The sequence below is a fragment of the Octopus sinensis genome, linkage group LG1, assembly GCF_006345805.1.
Source record: "Octopus sinensis linkage group LG1, ASM634580v1, whole genome shotgun sequence".
In the NCBI taxonomy this organism is placed as follows: domain Eukaryota; kingdom Metazoa; phylum Mollusca; class Cephalopoda; order Octopoda; family Octopodidae; genus Octopus; species Octopus sinensis.
This window is the reverse complement of record NC_042997.1, coordinates 140,601,756-140,625,921: the sequence shown is the minus strand read 5'-3', so window position 1 is coordinate 140,625,921 and position 24,166 is coordinate 140,601,756. Positions and strand designations below refer to the sequence as shown.

General features: G+C 37.1%; 1 protein-coding gene across 4 annotated transcripts in view; it reads right to left on the bottom strand.

Annotated features, from left to right (window-relative positions):
- Window positions 1–24,166, bottom strand: part of LOC115219764 (large neutral amino acids transporter small subunit 2) — a 319,114-nt gene that overhangs the window by 66,676 nt on the left and 228,272 nt on the right. For all 4 annotated transcript variants that reach the window (XM_036505361.1, XM_029790012.2, XM_036505363.1 and 1 more), the window contains one exon: window positions 14,984–15,028. In XM_036505361.1, the coding sequence (XP_036361254.1) occupies window positions 14,984–15,028 (45 nt within the window). The remainder of the gene's footprint in view (window positions 1–14,983; window positions 15,029–24,166) is intronic.

The window sequence follows — 24,166 nt, the reverse complement described above, 5'->3', positions numbered from 1 at the left end:
ATAGTAGGATGTGACATGAAGGAGTTAGTTAACAGGTCGACTGTAGCAAAAGTACCCCCACTGGCCCTTCTCTCTCTCTCTCTCTCTCTCTCTCTGTTTGTCTGTCTATCCATCCAACTGCCCTTTGTTTAGCTCTATGTCAGTCCTGATTGAGTAAACCTATGATCAAAGGTATTCTAAGTAAAATTATTCTGCTTTACTCTGGAGATATCTAGGACTATATTACTTAGTGTGTGCCCTTCTAGTTTAAAAATAGTTAAGTATGATTTGAAGGAAATCTGTGTGTTATTTCTAGCAGGCCAAGCGATCATATAAAACCTTACTATGTAATGGTTATAGCAAAGATGGATAAGGTGGACTTGACTATAATAGTTTCTATTACTTTGCACTTTCCTTTGGCTGCATCCCAGCACATATAGCCCAGCACAATGTACTTGCATGTGTGTGGCGGGGCGGGGTGGGGTTAGAGGGTATGTGAAGAAATAAGGTTATTAAAATAGTAGCTACTTTCGTACATGTTTTCATCTGGACTGAGTAAGAGATAAAATAGATGTTCTTTTTGAGGGATGTCTGTTTCTTGGGGGTGTAGTGGTGATAGTGATGGTCTTTCCTCAGCATCACCGGCACATCTTCATGTTCTCTCTCAAAGCTTATTCACTCCCCATAACCTCATTTGGTTGTCATCCCTCAGGTAACAAAAACTTCTGTGTCATGTCATTCATGAGACTATGAAAGCTCCTCAACAAGCCTTATGAAAAATCAACACCAGTATGCCACTCTAATGTCTCTTTATCATCAGGAAGTCTCTGATAAACATTTCCTGTTCATCTTCATACAGCTTCTTCATCTGTGTCTCTTCTGCAAGACTTGGTTAGCAAGTCTGGTTGCTGGCAACCATTTGTTTATATAACCATATTTACTAATTCACCTATATCGCTAAAAACAACTCAGATAATAATTACTATAGTTTGTAGTTTCTGCTTGTGTAACCACTGCAGGGAAGCAATATGTCATGTTTATTTAATGAAAGTAAGCTATTTATAGTATATTTCCCTTTCTGTGGGAAAGTGACAGAAAGCTGAAAAAACCCAAGTTTCAGCCATTGTATATTAATTCAGCTATTGCATAGAGATTTTCACTTTATTCCTGTTACTTAAAAAAAAAATCATAAAGTAATATCAGACATGACAACAATTAAGATAATTATCATACAAATGGTAACAGAATATTCAATCAATATGCAATGGCTGTAAGTTGGATTTTCCCTATAGGTATCACTTTCCCAAGGAAAAGGAAATATACCAGAAATAGCTTGCTTTAATTAAATAAACATTGAATAACCAGTTTATTTGCAGTGATTACAAGCAGAAAGTACAAACTATAAAAATTTATCTGGGTTATTTTTAGTGACTTGGATGGGTCATTAAGAGTGGTTGTATAAGTACATGGCTGCCACAACAATCAGACTTGCTAACGAAGTCTTGCGGAAGAGACAGAGATGAAAAGGATGTATGAAGATGAACAGGAAATGCTTGACAGAGACATCCTGATGAAGAATAGACATTAGTGTGACATATTGGAATTGATGTCTCATAAGGTTTGCTGACATGGAAGTTTTTAAACTGAAGACGACAACCAAATAAGAATGTGGGGAGGGATAAGCAATAAGCTATAAGAGAGGAAAATAAAGATGTGGCCATGATGGTGAAGGAAGACCACCTTCACAGTCAATACACCTTCAATCACCCTCCACCAAAACAGCAACAACAGCAGCAGTGCTGTTCATTAGCAATTTTCTTTGGAAGTATGTCCAACCACACAGCCATAATATTATTTGCTTTAAAAGAACTAGAAGGAACATAGGCAACAGGAAGGGCATCCAGGTGTAAAAAAATTTATTCCGGTAAATTGTCAAAGGTAGGTCGACTTATACATCAAGATGACTAATATAATGAGATGACTTTGAAGTATCAAAAATTTCATGTGAAATGCAGCAGGATTTAGGAAAATAGTGATGATGTTTACACTCCATGGTTACACTACAGACTGTCAACTTGTATACCAGAAAATACACAATATGTTGTGTGTGTGTGTATGTGTGTGTGTGTATGTGTGTGTGTGTATGTGTGTGTGTGTATCTGTATTTGCATGTGTATGTGTGTTTATTGCAAGTGTGCTTGTATTTATTTTTAACCCTTTTGATACCAACCCAGCTGAAACCAGCTCTGGCTTTGTAGTACAAATGCCTAGTTTTCAAAAGCGCTGAATTAAAATCTTTCGCGAAACCTTAGTCACAATTTATGTTCCTAACACTAGCTTAATGATAACTAAGTTATTTTACTTAAATTCTTTGTTATATTCAAAATCAATTGAAAGAAACAAAGAGCATCTCAACAGAAATATGGTAACAAAAGGGTTAAATGTGTCTAAAAACTGATATAGTTTATGTCACATTTTTGTAATTCAACAAAGTTAATAAAATAAGTACCTGTATGTGCAATGAGTACTGAGATCAATATGAGCCACTCAATGGGTGGCTCATAATGGACACAGTCGAACAACTTACAATTGATAAAAGACTGAAGTTCTTTTGTTCCAGAAACATCACTCACTAAAAACCATTTCAATGAAATTAAAAATGATACAAATTCAACCGAGTTACGTTAGCGTGATCATTAGCAGTATCGCCTTAAAGAGCACCATCCAAGCGTGATCATTGCCAGAGCGGCTATCTGGCCTCCGTGCTGGTGGCACGTAAAAGACACCATTCAAGCATGATCGTTACCAGCATCGCCTTACTGGCACCTGTGCCGGTGGCATGTGTAAAAGATTCGAGCGAGGTCGTTGAAAGTACCGCCTGACTGGCCCCATGCTGGTGGCACGTAAAAGCACCCACTACACTCTCAGAGTGGTTGGCGTTAGGAAGGACATCCAGCTGTAGAAACTCTGCCAGATCAAGATTGGAGCCTGGTGCAGCCATCTGGTTCGCCAGCCCTCAGTCATTCATCCAACCCATGGAAAGCGGACATTAAACGATGATCATGATCATGTGTTTAAGGGAATGAGTTGACAATCGTTAGTATCCCAAGCGAAATACTCAGTGACATTTCATCTGTCTTTACATTCAGAGTTCAAATTCTGCCAAGGTCAACTTTGCCTTTAATCTTTTTGGAGCCAATAAAATAAATACCAGCTGAGCACTGAGGTCAATGAAACTAACTCACCCCCTCCCTGGACTTGCTGGCCTTGTGCCAAAATCTGAAACCATTATTACATCATGTGTAAAAGTGGTGAGCTAGCAGAATCATTAGCACAATGGCAAAAAAATGCTTAGTGATGTTTCCTCCAGCATTTTATGTTGTGAGTTCAGATGCTGTCAAGGTCCACTTTGCTTTTCATTCTTTAGGGGTCAATAAAATAAGTACAAGTTAACACACTGGGCTCAATGTAATCAATTTCCCCGTCTCCTCAAAATTGCTGGACTTGTGTCAAATTTCGAAAGTAAAAATAAAATTATTATAGAATGCAAGAGTATGGGTGTGCTGGCAGACATATGTTTGTGTGAGACAGAGAATACAGTAACACATGCATAATATCTTTGTTATGTATTCACTAAAGATCATTACAAGCATCTGGATTAACATTTAACCCAATTCTTTAAATTTATATAAGTTAGCTGAAGATAAAAGAGATGCTTGCAAGCCCACTAAGGTGACAATGATGCATATATATATATATGTATATAGACAATGATGTATATATATATATATATATATATACATATATATATATATGTATATATGTATATATATAATATATATATATATATATATATATATATATATATATATATATATATACAATGATGGACATAAGAAGCATCAGATGTGGTGTGCAAGAGCGACGCTTGCGATGGTATGGTCATGTACTGCGGATGGATGAGGAGAGATGTGTGAAGAAGTGCCACTCCCAAACAGTTGAAGGTATCAGGGGGAGAGGTAGACCCAGGAAGACATGGGATGAGGTAGTCAAGCATGACCTCAGAGCGTTGAGCCTCACTGAGGCAATGGCGAAGGATCGAGATCTCTGGAGATATGCTGTGACTGCAAAGACCGGGGCTGCTTCCTGCACCAGTTCTGCATAGCCCCCTGCCCATTCAAAGTACCCTGGATCCCGGAACGTCTCGCTATGCTTGAGGAGACCTGTTGAGTCAAGTACATGAACATGAACATCGAAATAAATATAAATATCAATGGAAATAGTAGTTGTGATACCTGTGCCGGTGGCACATAAAAAGCACCATCCGGACATGGCCGTTGCCAGCGCCACCTCGACTGGCTTCTGTGCCGGTGGCACATAAAAAGCACCATCCGAACGTGGCCGATGCCAGCACTGCTCCGACTGGCTCTTGTGCCGGTGGCTCATAAAAAGCACCATCCGAACGTGGCCGATGCCAGCGCCACCCCGACTGGCTTCTGTGCCGGTGGCACATAAAAAGCACCATCCGAACGTGGCCGTTGCCAGCGCCGCCTTAGCTGGCTTCCATGCCAGTGGCATGTTAAAAGCTCCAACCGATCATGGCCGATGCCGGACCCCCCTGGCACCTGTGCAGGTGGCACGTAAAAAGCACCCACTACACTCGCGGAGTGGTTGGCGTTAGGAAGGGCATCCAGCTGTAGAAACTCTGCCTGATCAGACTGGAGCCTGGTGCAGCCCCTGGCTTTCCAGACCCCGGTCGAACCGTCCAACCCGTGCTAGAGCGGATAATGGACGTTAAACGATGATGATGATGTGTATATATATGGATATATATATGTATATATGTATATATATATGTATGTATATATATATATATATATATATATATATATATACATATATATACAATGATGCATATATATGTATATTGGTAAAAACGGTAAGATAACAAAAGAAAGAAAGAGACCTCAATATTATGTAAATAGAGGAAATCTTTATATATAAAAGAGAAGTTGTGTGTCTGTCTCCCACGATTTAGATTCCTAACTACTCCCACATTTTGCGGTGCAGTTTAACCAAAACCGGGTATCTTATAGTCGTGATTCATATCGAGCTCGTCTGGGTATTAGCGCACGTCTACAATGAGTCTACGATTTAAAAAAAAATTTACCATCATTTTTTTCCATTTTAATGCATATTTTTCGCTATTGTATAAGGGAAGTAACTCTCTAAAAATGTCTATGATGAGTCAACGATTTAAAAAAAATATTGAAATCTTCTACATACCCCGTGCCAACAATGTTATATTTGGTTTGACAGGGATTTTACCCGGTTAATGCTTACGAGATACTCCTGCATACTGGACCATCTGAAATCGCAGTCAAACTTTTGGGTGTACCTCAACCCGTTGAGAGTGATGTTTGTTTATTTTTCTCCCCTTAATGCCACCCTCTGTACAAAATTAATCAGCATGTCCAATCTCAGCAAAATCTGAAGAAAAGTATTATGGTTATGTCATAAAATAGAATCCATGTGACCATTTATATAAAAATATCCCATTGACTTTTAAATCCCAGCACATTATATATATAATCGATGTTTCATATGTTGAAGTGCTTAATTTTACTCATGGGTCAATTTTCTTCAAAATCAGTTCATTATTCTATTGTGAATGAATTTTGATGACTTCTGCCTTTCACCAGTTTAATTTCAATTCTAATACATGACTCCGACCATAAACTTTACCTAAATGTCAAATTTCATTGAAATCAGAGGAATTCTGTAAAAGTTACAGCATAAAATATTAATCCTATGGGTAATTGCATACAAAAAGCCTATTGATTTCTTAAAATCCCCTGCTCACATGCAAGTATCAATTTTTTGTCAACTCATCTTGCTGGCATCAACTAATGGACACAAACTGTAATCACATGTAAAATTTCTACAAATTCTATAAGAATGTCTCATAGGAAATGCTGATTTGCATTTGTGCCCTTTTCAAACCCTTTTGAATTAAATAAACACCTTCAAACCCTTTTGAGTTAAATAAACACCTTTACCATCTCCTCCACCACAAAATTTACCTACATCTCAAATTTCATTAAAATTGGATAAAAAAAATTTTAAGTTACATCCAAAAATTAATTCCTGTGGGTATTTGCATGCAAAATGCCTATTGATTTTATAAAACCACTGCTCAGGTGCAATTATCAATTTTTTGTCAACACCATATACGGACATCAACTCACTGGCATGAGCCTCGTTCACTCATTGATTTTCATCAAAATTGGACAAAAAAATGCAAAAGCTGCAGGAAAAATAACATCATTATGGGAATTTCCATTCAAATGCCCAATTGAGCTCACAAAAATTGATGCCAACTGAGCATTATTGAGTTTACAAAAAATTCCGGCCTTATTTGAACTTCAGGGCATGCGATCTACATACATGCCAAAAATCATTAAAATTAGTTTGACGGTGTGGGAGGAGTTACACACAGACAGACACCATTACACATTTAAGTATATAGATGTGCATGTATGTATGTGTGTATATTTGTATGTATGTTTGTAATGACCTGCTTCCATAAATTCGTTTGTATCCATTTGAAACCATTGTAGGATTATAATATTTATATTTATATTATGATATATAACGTTATAATAATAATATAATATTATGTTGAATTAAAATGTGTCAATCGTAAATCTCAATTTTCTTTTCATTTATATATATATATATATGACAATATATAGATATACATATGTGTGCATTTGTGTGTACACATATATATATATAAATATATGAATGTATGAGTGTGTGTCTGAGTATGTGTGCATAACTCTCTCTTCTCTTTTCTTCTCTACTTTTTAATTTGCTCTTTTTTCTTTTCTCCCACCTGCCCATACTACACCTGTTTAGCAAAAGAGACTGATAGAATAAATACTAGGCTTTACAAAAAACAAAAAACAAAAATAAGTACTGGACTTGATCCATTCAACTAAAATTCTTCAAGATAGTGCCATGGCATGGCCGTAATCTAATGATTGAAACAAGTAAAAGATAAAGGATAAACCATAACTACCACTAAGAATTCCTTTTGAGTGTTGGGCCTCACAGAATCAAAGTGGCTGAGTTCCTCTCTAGTGCCGGGCATCATGAAGGCAATGACCAAAAGCTTTGGCATTATGTTGTGCTTGAGAAGACCCATCAGGCCGAGCAAAATCACAGTCATGGCAGATACCGGTGTCATGCAAATTGCACCTATGCCAGTAGCATGCAAAAGCATCCATTACACTCTCGAAGTGGTTAGCATTAGGAAGGGCATCCAGCCATAGAAAACCATGCCAAATCAGACTGAAGTCTAGTGCCGCCTTCCAGTGTGCCAGCCTGGTCAAACTGTCCAAACCATGCCAGCATGGACAATGGACTCTAAATGATGATGATGGCAATGATGATGATGATAATGATGAGGATCATTATCATCACCATCATCATTTAATGTCTGCATTCCATGCTGGCATATGTTGGAGGGTTTGACTGAGGATTGGCAGGCAAGGAGGCTGCACCAGGCTCCAATCTGATCTGACAAGGTTTCTACAGCTGGATGCCCTTTCTAATGCCAACCACTCCAATAGTGTAGTGGGTGTCTTTTACATGCCACCAGCATGGGGGCCAGACAGGCAGCACTGGCATCAGCCACACCTGAATGGTGCCTTTTATGTTCCACCAGCATGGGAGGCAGTCAGGCAGCAATGGTAATAACCATGCTCAAATGGTGCTTTTATGTGCCACCAGCACAGAACCAGTCAGGTGGCACTGGAATCAGCCATCTAATCTAACATTGTTACGGTTCAACAAATCCACCATTCTGGATTGGTACTTTAAAAAAATAGAATTAATGGCAAAGTTGCCCTTAGCAAGATTTGAACTCAGAGCACCATGTATCCAGACGAAATTTTGGGAGGTATTCAACCTGAAAGTCGAACAAATCAGCTAATTCACTATCTTTAGAGTTATGGCTCTGTGTTATAGTTACAGTGAAACCAGAATATAAAATAATTGATTATTCTCACTTGTAGGCCAACAACAACCTAACAATATGAATGGTAATAACTATTACAACAAAGCCTGTTTCTTTAATTCAAAATGAAGTTACAGGAAAATAAGATAAGATCAGTGTTGGCCTATATATTATATACAACAATTATTCTTCAAATAATCTTAACAAGACGTTTGAAAATCTAGGAATCTATGCTTGTGAAACTGAAACTCTTTCATGTCACTTTTTGTTTACTTTCTAAAGAGTCAAAAAACCCATCAGGTCACTGTGGAATTTTGTTTAAAAATATTTCATCATCATCATCATCATCATCATCATTTAACGTCTGTTTTCCATGCTGGCATGGGTTGGACAGTTTGACAAAAGCTGGTCAGGTAACAAACTACACCAGGCTACTGTTCTGTTCTGACATAGATTTTACTAAGTTACAGGGATGTAAACACACCAACACCAGTTGTCAAGTGGAGGTGGGGGACAAACACAGGCACAAATTCCTATATATATATAAATATATATATAAATATATATATATATATATATATATATATATATATAGCAAAGCAGAACATTAGTTAGAAAAAATATATATATTTATATATATATTTGATTGAATGCTGTTGTACATAGAATAAATGTGTTTGAAAGTTGTGTGTTTTGATTTTTTATAAGCTTTTTCCCAAACAGCACTTCTTTTAGTGCTACTAACACTGTCAGATTGAATGGTACTGCCCAGGTGTCGAAACCATAATGATATCCATGGGGCAGCTGATGATATAGGTATGTTGAATTGTTGGTATGGCTGTTTTTTTTATATGTGGAATAGTGTTATAACACATCCTTTTGATATATATATATATATATATATATTATATATATATATATTCTTATCCTAGCATAGCTGCTTGAATAAGAATAAGCTGGGCAAAGTTCAGAGAGCTACTACCTCTATTAGTAACAAAGGGCCTCTTCCTCAGAGTGAAGGGCAGATTGTTTAGTGCCTGTGTACAAATAGCTATGCTACATAGCAGTGAGACATGGGATGCAACTACTGAGGATATGCAAAGGCTTGAAAGAAATGAAGCCAATATGCTTCACTGAATGGGTAATGTCAGTGTGCATATACAACAGAATGTAAGTGATTTGAGAGAAAAACTGGGTATACGAGGCATCAGATGTAGTGAGAGAGCGAGAGAGAGAGAGAGGAGAGAGACTGTGCTGGTATGGTCATGTAATGCATATAAATGAAGACAGTTGCATCAAGAGGTGCTAATCTCTAATTGTGGAGGGAATACGTGGAAGGAGTAAGACCCAAGAAGATGTGGGATGAAGTGGTGAGAAAGATTTACAAAGGAGGACTGAGGATTTGATGAGAATGCTGAGGTTGGAGGAATCAGTGGAACGGTTGGCAAGGGTGAATGGAGTGAGGTGGTATGGGCATGTTTTGAGGAGGGATGAAGAGCATGTTTTGAGGAAGGTGACTGCATTTGACATAAACGGAGCACAAAAGTGGGATAGACAGAGGAAAAGGCGAAGGGGACATGTGGAGGAGGAGATTGGGAGGATTGGTTTGAAAATAGAGGATGCCCAAAACCAAGCCAGATGGTGTGAGGGCAGTTGCGATGGCATTGAGGTAGATCAGGCCACCCCTGTTAATTGGGATAAAACCTGGATTTAAAACACTGGATGATGATGATGATGATGGGACTCACAGAGGTTATGACAGGAAACTGAAACTCCTGGTGGTTTGTTACCCACAAGCAGACACGTCAAGCTAAATAAAAGCGTGGTTGTCCTTGCATACAAGTATGTACCCTGCATCCCTCTCCATCTGCGCATTCCTAATCTTGCAGTGCTGGTGCCACATAAAGAGCACCTGTACTGGTGCCACATAAAAAGAACCTATAGTGGTACCACATAAATGCACCTGTGCCAGTGCTGCATTAACAGCACCCAGTATACCCAGTAAAGTTGTTGGCATTAGGAAAGGCATCCAGCCATAGAAACCATGCCAAAACAGACACGGAACCCAATACTTATTCTATCAGCCTCTTATGCTGAACTGCTAAGTTACAGGGACATAAACACACCAACACTGGTTGTCAAGAGGTAGTAGGGGACAAACAAACACATACACAAAGATACACACATGCAGATATATGTATATATGTATGTATGTATATATATATATATATATATAATATATATATATATACACACACATACATACACACATATATATATATTTGACTATTGTACACTCCAACGTCTTTTAGGTGTCTTCTGATGAACTCAGCTGTTGTATTAGAATTTCAAACCTAATTCTTTATTTCATCCAAGGAGGTACAGTGTTCTCAGTCCGTTCTCTGCATTTCATGACATTTTTTTGCTTCAGTTTATTTTTTGTGAATTACCTTAGTGCCATGCCTGGGACTGAACTCAGAACTTCTATGTGACTGCATTGCATTAACCAACGTCTTTATCTACTACGCTATAGAAAAGTACAATAACTTTAGGGTTAATATCCCTCAAGTATTTTCCAGCAATTCACATGACTGGTAATAGAATTACCAGTTTCAGGAATTTCAGTGGTACTTTGTTGGGTTTACAAGTAAGCAGAGCTACTAGTAAATAGATTGTACTTTTACAGGTGTAGGTCTGCTAAATATATATTTGTGTGTATAACATCTGTTTTGGAAATTTTGTTCCATGCTAGCATGTGTTTAGACTAGGGAGATATTTTAAGGCAGGACCTTATGGTCTGGTGTACATTATGCTGGCAAGCCTTACTTGTTTTATAGTGAAGGACGTTTTCCTTTCAGGGATCTTCGAAAGTGCAGAACTACCAGTCATATTGTCAACAAAGGATGTCAACACTACCACCAGTTCATTCAAACAATGATAACAGGAAATGGTAAAATTAACATAGTCTCTTTCACACACGTACACATACACCATCATCATCATAATCATCATCATTTTAACATCAACTTTTCCTTGCTTGTATGTATTGAACAGAATTCATTAAGGCAGATTTTCTACAGCTTGATGCCCTTTGAAAGAAGCCCGTCATATATATATATGCATATATATTTGTGTGTCTGTGTTTGGTCCCCCCACCATCACTTGACAACCGATGTTGGTGTGTTTACGTCCTCGTAACTTACCAGTTCGGCAAATGAGATCGATAAAATAAGTACCAGGCTTACAAAGAAAAAGCCCTGGGGTTGATTTGTTCGACTAAAGGCAGTGCTCCAGCATGGCTGCAGTCAAAGACTGAAACAAGTAAAAGAATAAAAGAATACATATATACATATATATATATATTATATATATATATATACACACACATACATACACACATATATATATATTTGACTATTGTACACTCCAACGTCTTTTAGGTGTCTTCTGATGAACTCAGCTGTTGTATTAGAATTTCAAACCTAATTCTTTATTTCATCCAAGGAGGTACAGTGTTCTCAGTCCGTTCTCTGCATTTCATGACATTTTTTTGCTTCAGTTTATTTTTTGTGAATTACCTTAGTGCCATGCCTGGGACTGAACTCAGAACTTCTATGTGACTGCATTGCATTAACCAACGTCTTTATCTACTACGCTATAGAAAAGTACAATAACTTTAGGGTTAATATCCCTCAAGTATTTTCCAGCAATTCACATGACTGGTAATAGAATTACCAGTTTCAGGAATTTCAGTGGTACTTTGTTGGGTTTACAAGTAAGCAGAGCTACTAGTAAATAGATTGTACTTTTACAGGTGTAGGTCTGCTAAATATATATTTGTGTGTATAACATCTGTTTTGGAAATTTTGTTCCATGCTAGCATGTGTTTAGACTAGGGAGATATTTTAAGGCAGGACCTTATGGTCTGGTGTACATTATGCTGGCAAGCCTTACTTGTTTTATAGTGAAGGACGTTTTCCTTTCAGGGATCTTCGAAAGTGCAGAACTACCAGTCATATTGTCAACAAAGGATGTCAACACTACCACCAGTTCATTCAAACAATGATAACAGGAAATGGTAAAATTAACATAGTCTCTTTCACACACGTACACATACACCATCATCATCATAATCATCATCATTTTAACATCAACTTTTCCTTGCTTGTATGTATTGAACAGAATTCATTAAGGCAGATTTTCTACAGCTTGATGCCCTTTGAAAGAAGCCCGTCATATATATATATGCATATATATTTGTGTGTCTGTGTTGGTCCCCCCACCATCACTTGACAACCGATGTTGGTGTGTTTACGTCCTCGTAACTTACCAGTTCGGCAAATGAGATCGATAAAATAAGTACCAGGCTTACAAAGAAAAAGCCCTGGGGTTGATTTGTTCGACTAAAGGCAGTGCTCCAGCATGGCTGCAGTCAAAGACTGAAACAAGTAAAAGAATAAAAGAATACATATATACATATATATATATATATATATATATATATGATGATGATGATGATGATGTTATATATATATATATATATATATATATGTCTACAGCTCTCCACTTGCTTGTGGAATTAATGTGCCAATGGCTATGCACTCCACAGACACGTGTACCCTTAGTGTAGTTCTCGGGGAGATTCAGCATGATACAGAGTGTGACAAGGCTAGCCCTTTGAAATACAGATACAACAGAAACAGGAAAAAAGAGTGAGAGAAAGTTGTGGTGAAAGAATACAGCAGGGTTTGCCACCATCCGCTGCCGGAGCCTTGTGGAGCTTCAGGTGATTTTGCTCAATAAAAACTCACAATGCTCGGTCTGGGAATCGAAACCACGATCCTACAACTGCGAGTTCACAGCTCTAACGAGTGGGCCATTGCGTCTCTTATATATATATATATACACACACACACATTTAGTAATTGGTCTTATATAAGAATGTCGTTGACAGTGACTTAAAAGTTTTGGACAGCTAAGCCATGCAATCTTCTTTGGGTGTGTGGGTTTAAGTGGAGTGGTAATTAGGCTTTTATGAGAAAGTGTTTTTGAAAAATCTTTTATTGATTAAATTTGGAGTTATTGCTATTGTTTAGAATTTGTTCATACATGTAGAACTTAGTGAAACATGCCTGTAGGAGTTTCTCTTTTCCTTAGGTAAGCACAAGGTCTGACAGTAATTTTGTTGCTTTTGATATTATTGGATTTAATCCTTTTGCTCTGACAAAATAAATGTCAAAGATACAGAGTCCTATATTTAACCCTTTAGCTTTTGGATTACTCTCTGAAATGTAATCCTTATTTATTCATATTGTTTTGAATTAATCATGCATTATCTTGTAACTTCAAGATTTCAATGATGTGATTGTTTATATTTAGAATAACATTGTAGGGTAAATGTGAGAGGAGCCAGATCTGGCCAGTTTCAGCCAGATGTGACTGGTTTAACCCTTTCGTTACTGTATTTTGAGATGCTCTGTGTTTTTTTCAATTACTTTAAATATAACAAAGAATTTAGTAAAATGACTTAATTGTCATTCAGCTAGTGTTAGGAGCATTAATTGTGACTAAGGTTTGGTGGGAGATTTTAATTCAAAAGTTATGAAAACAAGACATTTATACTACAGAGCCAGAGATGGTTTCAGCTGGGTTGGTAATGAAAGGGTTAAATTACTAATGCCCTTAGTAATTGGGTTTGTCAACTTTTTTTCACAGAAGAATGTAGGTAGTATAGGCTAGTCCAGTCTTTAATTGTTGTTATTTAGGGTATTTCCTGTCCTCATTTGTAGGGTTGAGATTATTAGTCAGGCATATCACAGCTTTGTTAATATAAGAAACCATTCCTCTTGTACTTTGATGCTCATAAAAGTATTTGAGCAGAAGTTGTATGCTTCAACTGAATCTCTCTGGTGTGATATATAGTATATCAGCATCTTTTCAGACACTGGTGTCACAAATAGCCAATGGGTTTATTAAAAATTAATTATTTACAACAGAAGCAATATTAATACCAAAAGGTAATCTTTATATCCAACTTAACATGGGTGTCTTGTTAGAACACTGAATACTGTGTTATTAACCGGGAGAGACCCTTCCATATATGTTGCTATTTGCAACATCAGTATTGATATTACATTGCTTTATGCTCCAAGTTTCACCCCATGACCACAAATGATAGTAAGTTAAATGCTTTACTGTGTTATTTTTGAGTAGCAATGATACGTTGTAGAGAAAGGAGACCAAATACTGAGAATTAGTATTTCATTAAAAGTTTATTGTGATATCTGCAATTTTGAAAGTTTAAAAGATTCAGATATTCTCAGGTTTACAGTGTTCTGAGAATGTGGGCAGTACCCAAGAGAGCAATGTTTTGTCATTCTGAAACTTATGAGTAGCCTGGTATTATTCCCAAAGCTCCAATGATCACTGGTACAATTGGACAAAAGGCTTAGCAGCATTTCGTCTGTCTTCACGTTCTGAGTTCAAACTCTACCAAGGTTGACTTTGCCTCTCTTCCTTTCACGGTCAATAAAATAAGTACCAGTTGAGTACTGGGGTTGATATAATCAACTAGTCCACTGCCCTAGACTTGGTGACCTTCTGCCAAAATTTGAGATCATTTTTTTTATTATACTGCAAAACTAAATATGCTTCACTTTGTTTTTGGATTTGGTTTGCAAGATTCTTTATGTGAGTTTGTGTGTTGAAGCATATTTTATTGTGTCTGGGGAGAGTCATTCTCTTTTGGTGCCGGTGAGTGTGTTAAATAATAAAGCACTAAAAGTGAATGACTCTCCCAAGACACAACTAAATATGCTTCAAGCATATGAATATCTTAGAAAACATTAGGTATTTTTTTTTTTACATGTTGAACTTCCAGCCGAAGGACACTTCACAGACAAAACAAATATACAGGTAGATATGAATAAAGAAATGACAAAAAAAAAGAAAAAGAAATTACAAATGAAAAGCCAAACTTACTTATATGGGTCTTTCAGTTCTTCTGTTACAAAATTAAGGAAGTTCCTGGAATTAAAAATAAAGAAAAAATGTTATATTTACCTTCTCCCCCCACCTCTTCATAGTTTTGATTCTTCTTTTTTTTTTCTATTTCAATCCATTTATTTTGTACATTTGAACAGTTTTATTTTCCTTTTTAAAGACAGTTACAGCTGCCTGAGTTAATAATATGACAATCTGCCAATTGAAAAGACATTAGATGATACCTAGTAAAAGTATTAACAGCCAAGCCATCGATGTTTTAGCTGCTTAAGTAATTGTACAAATCTGCGTGGCTACATAATATAGCATCAAGATTCCCTGTTCTGCACTTCCTCCTATGTTGTTGCTTGCAAACTCTGTTTGCAATCCAACATGTAGCAACCACTGCTGCTCAACAAATCTACCTCACCACTCTTCCACCTCATATCAAACCACAGCCAAAGCTGGAAACAACTCAACAAAGCTCCTGCATCTGATCTCCACTCTTAGCAGCTCTCACACTATTCATAGCTCTAACCTACACCGTTCACAGTTCTGCTCTCCACTCACACACACACATACATATATACACACAAAGGTAAGTCAGGAAGTAATGCAGTAATACTTTCTGACTCACCCTTATATATTTGTACATATATATATATATGTATATACACATACATACATACATACATACATACATACATACATACATGCATACATCATACATACATACATACATATATATATATATATATTATATATATATATATACTTTATTAAAAAGCAGCAAAAATATCACAAAATTTTACTCAGAGTTTCACATTCCCACTTGTCAGAAAGTTTTGTTTCTAAACAAAACTGTCTGATGAACAGGAACATGAAACTGAGTAACAGTTTTTGTGACATTTTTGCTGCTTTTTTATAAAGCATATTCCTCTACCTCTGGATCCAAGTACTATTTTTTCCACCTTGTTTCACATTTATGTGTTTACTCTGGTATATACCAGTTGAAACACTCCTGTCACCTTGAAGACTGCTATAACGCATGAAAGTATACTAGTCCCTTAATATTTTATATTCAATATTTCATCTTTTCAATAAGACAATCAATACTTCATTTCATTTTACTATATATATATATTATTTATACTATATATTCTATATTCTACATTAATATTATAAAGAATATAAAAAAACATAAAAAACAGAGTTGGAATTTCTTTGAATTATATATATCCCTCTATACACAATTACACAAACCCCTTTTTATTGATACATATATATAATATATATATATATATATATATATACTTTATTAAAAAGCAGCAAAAATATCACAAAATTTTACTCAGAGTTTCACATTCCCACTTGTCAGAAAGTTTTGTTTCTAAACAAAACTGTCTGATGAACAGGAACATGAAACTGAGTAACAGTTTTTGTGACATTTTTGCTGCTTTTTTATAAAGCATATTCCTCTACCTCTGGATCCAAGTACTATTTTTTCCACCTTGTTTCACATTTATGTGTTTACTCTGGTATATACCAGTTGAAACACTCCTGTCACCTTGAAGACTGCTATAACGCATGAAAGTATACTAGTCCCTTAATATTTTATATTCAATATTTCATCTTTTCAATAAGACAATCAATACTTCATTTCATTTTACTATATATATATATTATTTATACTATATATTCTATATTCTACATTAATATTATAAAGAATATAAATAAAACATAAAAAACAGAGTTGGAATTTCTTTGAATTATATATATCCCTCTATACACAATTACACAAACCCCTTTTTATTGATATATATATATATATATATATATATATATATAAATTAATGCAACCCCCAAAACTGGTTCACTAGTCAATATCACTAGACTGTAGCTGGCATAATAGAATAGGAGCTTCTTTTGCATATTCAAAATGTTTCCCATAAACAAGACTGCCAGATACATACATATGAACATGACCACCATCATCATTTTAATGTCCTCTTTACCAAGCTTGCATGGGCTGGATGGAATTTATTGAGGTAGATTTTCTACAACTGGATGCACTTCCTGTCACCAACTCTCACCTGTTTCCAAATAAGGCAATATTTCCCCATGACCAGACATATCATTCACAGAAGACTGGACATAAAGGATGCCATTCGAATGACGATTATACTTGCTTACAACTACCACACAAAGTCAAAGCAAGGAGACAGCAACACCTCCACTTCACCCCATACACACACACACACACACACACACACACATACAGACGACAGTAAACAGCTAGATATGCTCAGTACAGGAAAAAACATTGTCGTGCTCAAATAAACTGAACTCAAAACGCTGAATACTTTATCCAGGTCTCAGTCCACAAAGTCAAGGGTGACTATAAGAGAAATTCAGGTGAACTGATGTGGAGATAGTGATGCTGCCTAATGTCAAACCTAATTGTGTTTATCTGCATCATTATCTCTCTCCCTATTTCTCAATATATGACGGACTCTCCCGTCGAAGATGATGTACGAGTGTTCAGCTTGCCAAATGACCTGCACAAATAATTTGTTTCGTGCTGCACATTAGCTCACTCTCTTCATCAAATCGCTGTTGCCATAAGTGATACACTGTGTAACCAGGCATCAGGAATCAAAGTGAACACAGAGCAATGTGAGATGAAGTGTTTTGCTCAAGAACACAATACACCACCTGGTCTAGGAATTGAAATCATGATCTCATGATCATGAGTACAACATCCCAAACCATGAGGCCATGTGCCCTCACACACACACAAATACATATAAATATGTATAGATTTATTTAGAGGGCATGTTAACCTCATAAAAGGGATGGTTACATCCAAGGGAATACTGGTTTGATACCTAGTATTATTGGGGAATCAAATTCCCTTAAAACAATTGGTATATTTTAAGCATATAGTTCATATCCAATTAAATGAAAAAAAGAAAATGGAAAACACAAGGTTAATAATTATTCATTATTACCAAATTAGTAAGCTTTACTTCTTACAGCCATTTATTTCCATTAATACTGAATAATTAATTAAATTATAAATTTGTGCATTAAATTTGCACTAATATACTATGAGCATAATTTCATACATACATATACATATATATACATACGAACACACACACATATAAATGCATAAACATATACACCTGTGTGTGTGTGTCTACTGAACCTAAGGTAAGCTATAGATACATAAGAAATGTAGTGTAATGACAGGCAGGCTGACAGAATGTGATGTTTGTACGTGGCAGAGGCATGTGTGTGTGTGTGTGTGTACTTGATAGGCTTCTCTCAGTTTCCATTTATCAAATCCACTCACAAAGCTTTGGTTAGTCTGAGGCTATAGTAGAAGACACTTGTCCAAGGCGCCACACAGTGGGACTGAACTCAAGACCATGTGGTTGAGAAGCAATGTGCTCAACCACAGAGGGAGACTGTGTAAAGACTGCCAGATACATACTTATACATGTAAAAATAAAGGATAAATATACAAACCTAAATATGGATATGTATATGTTTGTGTGAGTCTGTGTTTTTATGTATATGTGCATACACACATAGCTGAGTAAAGCCACTGAAGTTCACACACACACACACACACACACACACACACACACACATGTACATATGTACAGACACCAGAATAGTCAGGGAGGTACTAACTCTTACACACGCATATACATGCAGCAGAAAACAGTGAGCTGCTCTCTCTCTCTCTCTCTCTCTCTCTCTCTCTTACACACAGGCATACACAGACAGATAAACGCAAGCACGCACACACACACACACATGCCAGAGTAAAGGCATCAAGGTACTCTCTCTCCTTCACACACACACATACACACACAAACACACACAAATTGTGTCAAGCAGAGAGCCAAATACATAAGAAAAAATATAGAGAAGAATGACGTAAGATGGTCAGCTAGAGATCCTGTTTTAACGAAGATAAAGTAAGGAATTGATGTGTAAACAAACTTTTTATATTGAAGAAAATGTTTACATAACAAAGTAGTCTCTTCAGTTGTCAAGCTCTCTGTCATTTCAACAAGTATTATTGTAGTTGGATTGATAAGTAGGTGCTAAAAATATATATACTCCCTAACCTTATTCCCATTGATAGAGATCAGTTTTCATGAAATTCTTCTTCACAAGAGCGTTTACACCAAGATGAAGGAAAAGCTAAGGAAGGGCTCTCTCTGTGATTGCTTGATGTGCTAAAAATAGCAGTCAGATATCATCCACCTCCCTGGCTGTGTTACACAATAAAGATAAAACACATTATATAAGGTAGCCCCCAGCAAAAGTTGTGAGCTGGCAGAATAATTAGCATGCCACAATTACTTCTACCTTTACATTCTGAGTTCAAATTATGTCTAGATTGACTCTGCTTCTTTTCTTTACAGGGTTGATAAAATAAGTACCAGTTAAGCACTGGGGTTGATGTAATAACTAGCTCACTCCCCAAAAATTTCATATGTTATGCATATAGTAGAAAGAAAAACAAAATATTTAAAATAATAATGTTCTCCTAGACCTAGACACTTCAAATTGACATAGTGGTCTTGTTCTTAGTGATGGCCATGGATAGGATAAATTTGATCAGAGGTCCATGTAAATAGGTCCATCGCTCAAAGAAAAACCTTGAAAAATGTAACCCAGGACACCCTGCCAGAAATCAAGTTGAGGTAATCATGGCTGGAATATCTTCAATTTTGATCATGTTTGCTTGATTTCAGGACTGACCTGCAGCTAAAAACTAACAACAATAACAATAAAGTTACATAACTCTTCTTGCCACCATCCCCATCAATGCCACCATCATCACTACCATTATCATCGTTATCTTCTTCTTCCTTCTCCTCATCAAGATTAAGTAGTTACTGTAATTTTTGATATGTAACCCCACATCAGTTCTGATCAAGCAGATTCTATGACACAGATCATAGAAATACTAGATGTAACCATAAAATATACTGTTCCACTTACAAAGCATAAGAGATTAGATGTAGGAATGGCTATGAGCTGAAGAATTTGCTTCCTAACTTCACTGCTTCAGGTTCGTTCCTACTGTGTGACATCTATGGCAAGTGTTTTCCGTTGTAGCCCTGGACCAACCAATGCTTTGTGAGTGGATTTGGTAGATGGAAACTGAAAGAAGCCTATCATGTATGTGTGTGTGTGTATTTGTGCACATGAGAGTGTGTGCTTATGTCACCTTTTAACATCATGTGATAGTTGTGAACGAGTGTTACAATCATACAATATCATTTGTAGAGAAAAATAATTTTGCTTGTAAACAGGAGAGGGTGGATGACAGGAAAGACATCCAGTTAAAGAAAATCTGCTTCAACAAATTCCATATGACTCATGCAGGCATGATAAAGTCAACATCAAAACGATGATGATGATGATAACGGTGGTGGTGGTGGTGATGGTGGTGGCAGCGGCGGCGGTGGTGTACTTTGAGCATTTGTCCCACTGAGGACCATACAACACACTCCCAGCACACAGTAATTAACTGTATGAGGAGAGCAGGAGAAATGCTATAATTCGGACATGTAGTCTAATACTGCATATTTGTTCTTGTTGTTTCATCCCAGGCCAGCCCTGGTTGAGTAATCCTTTGATCCAAGATGTTTCAGATGTGACCATCCCATCTTATTTTCAAACACACTATGCCTAGGTCTACTTTATCTAATATGCCCTTCTGTTTTAAGATGATAGGTTGACATTTGAGAAAGATTTTGGCTGTTAATTGAGTGAACACATAAAGACTACCTTAAAATTCCAGTAGATTTTTGTGGTGACCATAATAGAAATGGATGAAATTAATTTGGTTAATGTGAAACAGTTGCTGTTCCTCTATCATTTAGGGAGCAGTAGTTTAACTCTTTATTGGAGGCACAATGGTCCAGTGGTTAGGGCAGCAGACTCAAAGTTGTAGGATCGTGGTTTCGATTCCCAGACCGGGCATTGTGAGTGTTTATTGAGCGAAAACACCTAAAGCTCCACAAGGCTCCGGCAGGGAATGTTGGTGAACCCTGCTGTATTCTTTCACCACAACTTTCTCTTACTCTTTCTTCCTGTTTCTGTTGTACCTGTATTTCAAAGGGCCAGCCTTGTCACTTTGTGTCATGCTGTATCCCCCTGAGAACTACGTCAAGGGTACACATGTCTGTGGAGTGCTCAGCCACTTGCACGTTAATAAATGAGCTCCGACATCACTGGTGCCAAGCTGTATCAGCCTTTGCCTTTCCCTTGGATAATATTAGTGGCATGGAGAGGGGAGGCTGGTATGTATGGGCGACTGCTGGTCTTCCATAAACAACCTTGCCCAGACTTGTGCCTCAGAGGGTAACTTTCTAGGTGCAATCCCATGGTCATTCATGACCGAAGGGGGTCAAAGAAGAAGACAGAAGTTTGACTCTTTAACATTTAAACTGGCCATATCCAGTCTCTCACACCTATCTAACAATGTCCTTCTAAAGATAAACAATCACATCATTGAAATCTTGAAGCTATAAGATAGAACATGATTAATTCAAAACAATGTGAATAAATAGCATCAAATTTGGCAGAATAATCTGAATGCTAAAGAGCTGGTAGCCATATATGCTGAAAATTTGGGCTATCATCGTTTATTAATGTCACCGACATAAAATCAATATTTCCAAAAGTTCTTGAGTTTGCAATCTCATCCAAAAGACACTATTTACTAAATTCTATCATCACCATCATTTAGTGTCTGCTTTCCATGCTGGCATGGGTTAGATAGTTTGTCTGGAACTGATAAGCTGGAGAGCAGCACCAGGTTCCAGTTTGATCTGGCATGGTTTCTACAGCTGGATGCCCTTCCTAATGCCAATCAGTCCAAGAGTGTAATGGGTGTTTTTTTCATGCCACTAGCACAGCCACTTTTATGTGCCACTGGCATGGGTGCCAGTTACATGATGCTGGCATCGGCCATGATTATGATACCACTTGGCTTGACGAGTCTTCTCAAGCATAGCATACCGCCAAAGGTCTCAGTCACTTGTCATTACCTCCATGAGGCCCAACATTTGAAGATCATGCTTCACCACCTCATCCCATGAGTCTATCTCACCCATAGGCTCCCTGTACAGTTAGAGATTGGTTCTCCTTATTTACTAAATTCTATAATCTTTTTAAAAGCTCTCTACTTTTACTTCCAGCACAGCTGTTTCTTATTGAGCATACAACAATCTTCTGCACATATATACATATACCAGTGCAGTTGATATTTTTGTGCATCAGAATTCAAGAAAAGGCCACACTTCATTGAAGATATCACACAGATTTCAGAAGATATCACATAGCAAAGAAGCACTACTGAAGATTCTGTGATCATGTTGAGCATGTTGGTGAAGTAAATCTTTCACTCTAAACTATATACACCAACAAAGAATTGAAGTCAGCCTAAGATATACTTTATACTATATACAGTTTACATTTTGCATGAACAGAGAGAAACCCTTTGTTGTTAAACCAATGAAGAGGCAACTGCAAGGTCACTCAACTTGCAAAAAACAGCGACCAAATCTCCCTCAAATAATACCCTACAATCTTTAAAAATAAAAGATTATGCATTTAGTTCACTTAATTAAATGTGACAGGAACACGTGGAAGGGGTTGACCCAGGAAGATGTGAGACAAAGTGATGAAAAAGGATCTACAAACATTGGGACTCACAGGGGGAATACAAGCAACCAGGACTCCTGGCAGTTTGTTGCACTTGAAAAGACACATCAAGCTAAGTAAAAGCATGGTTGCCCTTGCATACAGGCTTGTTTCTTGTAACCCTCTCTAGCTGAGTATCCCTAATCTTGCAGACTCATAAGTGCTAGTGCCATGTAAAACGCACCCATACTGGTGCTGTGTAAAAGCATCCAAAACACTCTGTAAAGAGGTTGGTATTAGGCCAGGCATCCAGCCATAGAAACCATGCCAAAACAGATATGGATCCTGAACAGCTCTTCAGCTGGTTAGCTTCTGACAAACCATCCAGCCCATGCCAGCATAGAAATAGATGCTAAATGATGATGATGATGATGATGATGATGATGATGACAACATTGGATAATAAGCTCTAACATATAATACTACACCTAAAAACATTCACACAACACAAAACTATAAATGTGAATATTATAGCTCAAATATCTTGTTCATAGGTCTACTTGATCAGTGCTGACTTAGAGTAAAAATACTGCATCTTCCAGTTTTCTTGCTCTAATTACTACAATTTCACTACACCCCACCGACACTAATTAGGTCATGTAAGTAACAGCAGCTGTCAACATCAGCAAATGACCCGCTTGAGTAATTTTTAGACCATTACTTTTGTATCAGATACATAAAATATTAATTGTCAATTACTTTGTTAGAGATCTCAATGTACTTATTTAATGTTTGCACTGAACACACAATGCTGTGTTCTTGCGAAAGCCTTTCTTACACATAGACCAAGATAAAGATCATTTCCGAGATGGAATTGAAGTTTCATTCTCTCTGGTACTAAACAGTAAATGGTATTTTGGTCTTTGTCATGATTGTAATTAAAACTGTAGACTTTTGTCAGAAGCAATATTGCACACTCTAACAAGTGATGATTGAGTGAGTGCAGCTTGTAGATCAGACCAATCACATCCATTTTACTATTGAGGCTGTTGTTTTATATTCAAAGCAAGGACTGCAATAGGAAGAGTTAACAATAAAGTTAAAGATCTAGAAAAAAATGACATTGAGAGAGGACGTCTACATTCATATATATATATATAAGCATCAGTTGTGGTGTGCAAGAGAGACGTTTGCGCTGTTATGGTCATGTGGCGAGAATGGATGAAGATAGTTGTGTGAAAAAGTGCCACACCCTAGCGGTTGAGGGAACCTGTGGAAGAGGCAGACCCAGGAAAACCTGGGACGAGGTGGTGAAGCACGACCTTCAAACTTTAGGTCTCACTGAGGAAATGACTAGAGACCGAGACCTCTGGAAGTGTGCTGTGCGCGAGAAGACCCGGCAGGACAAGTGAGTCCACAACCCGTGGCCTTCTACATGGGATGGAGCCAGCCTACGTATGCATACCTTCCCTTCTTGGGACACAAAACTCTACTTGTGAAGAC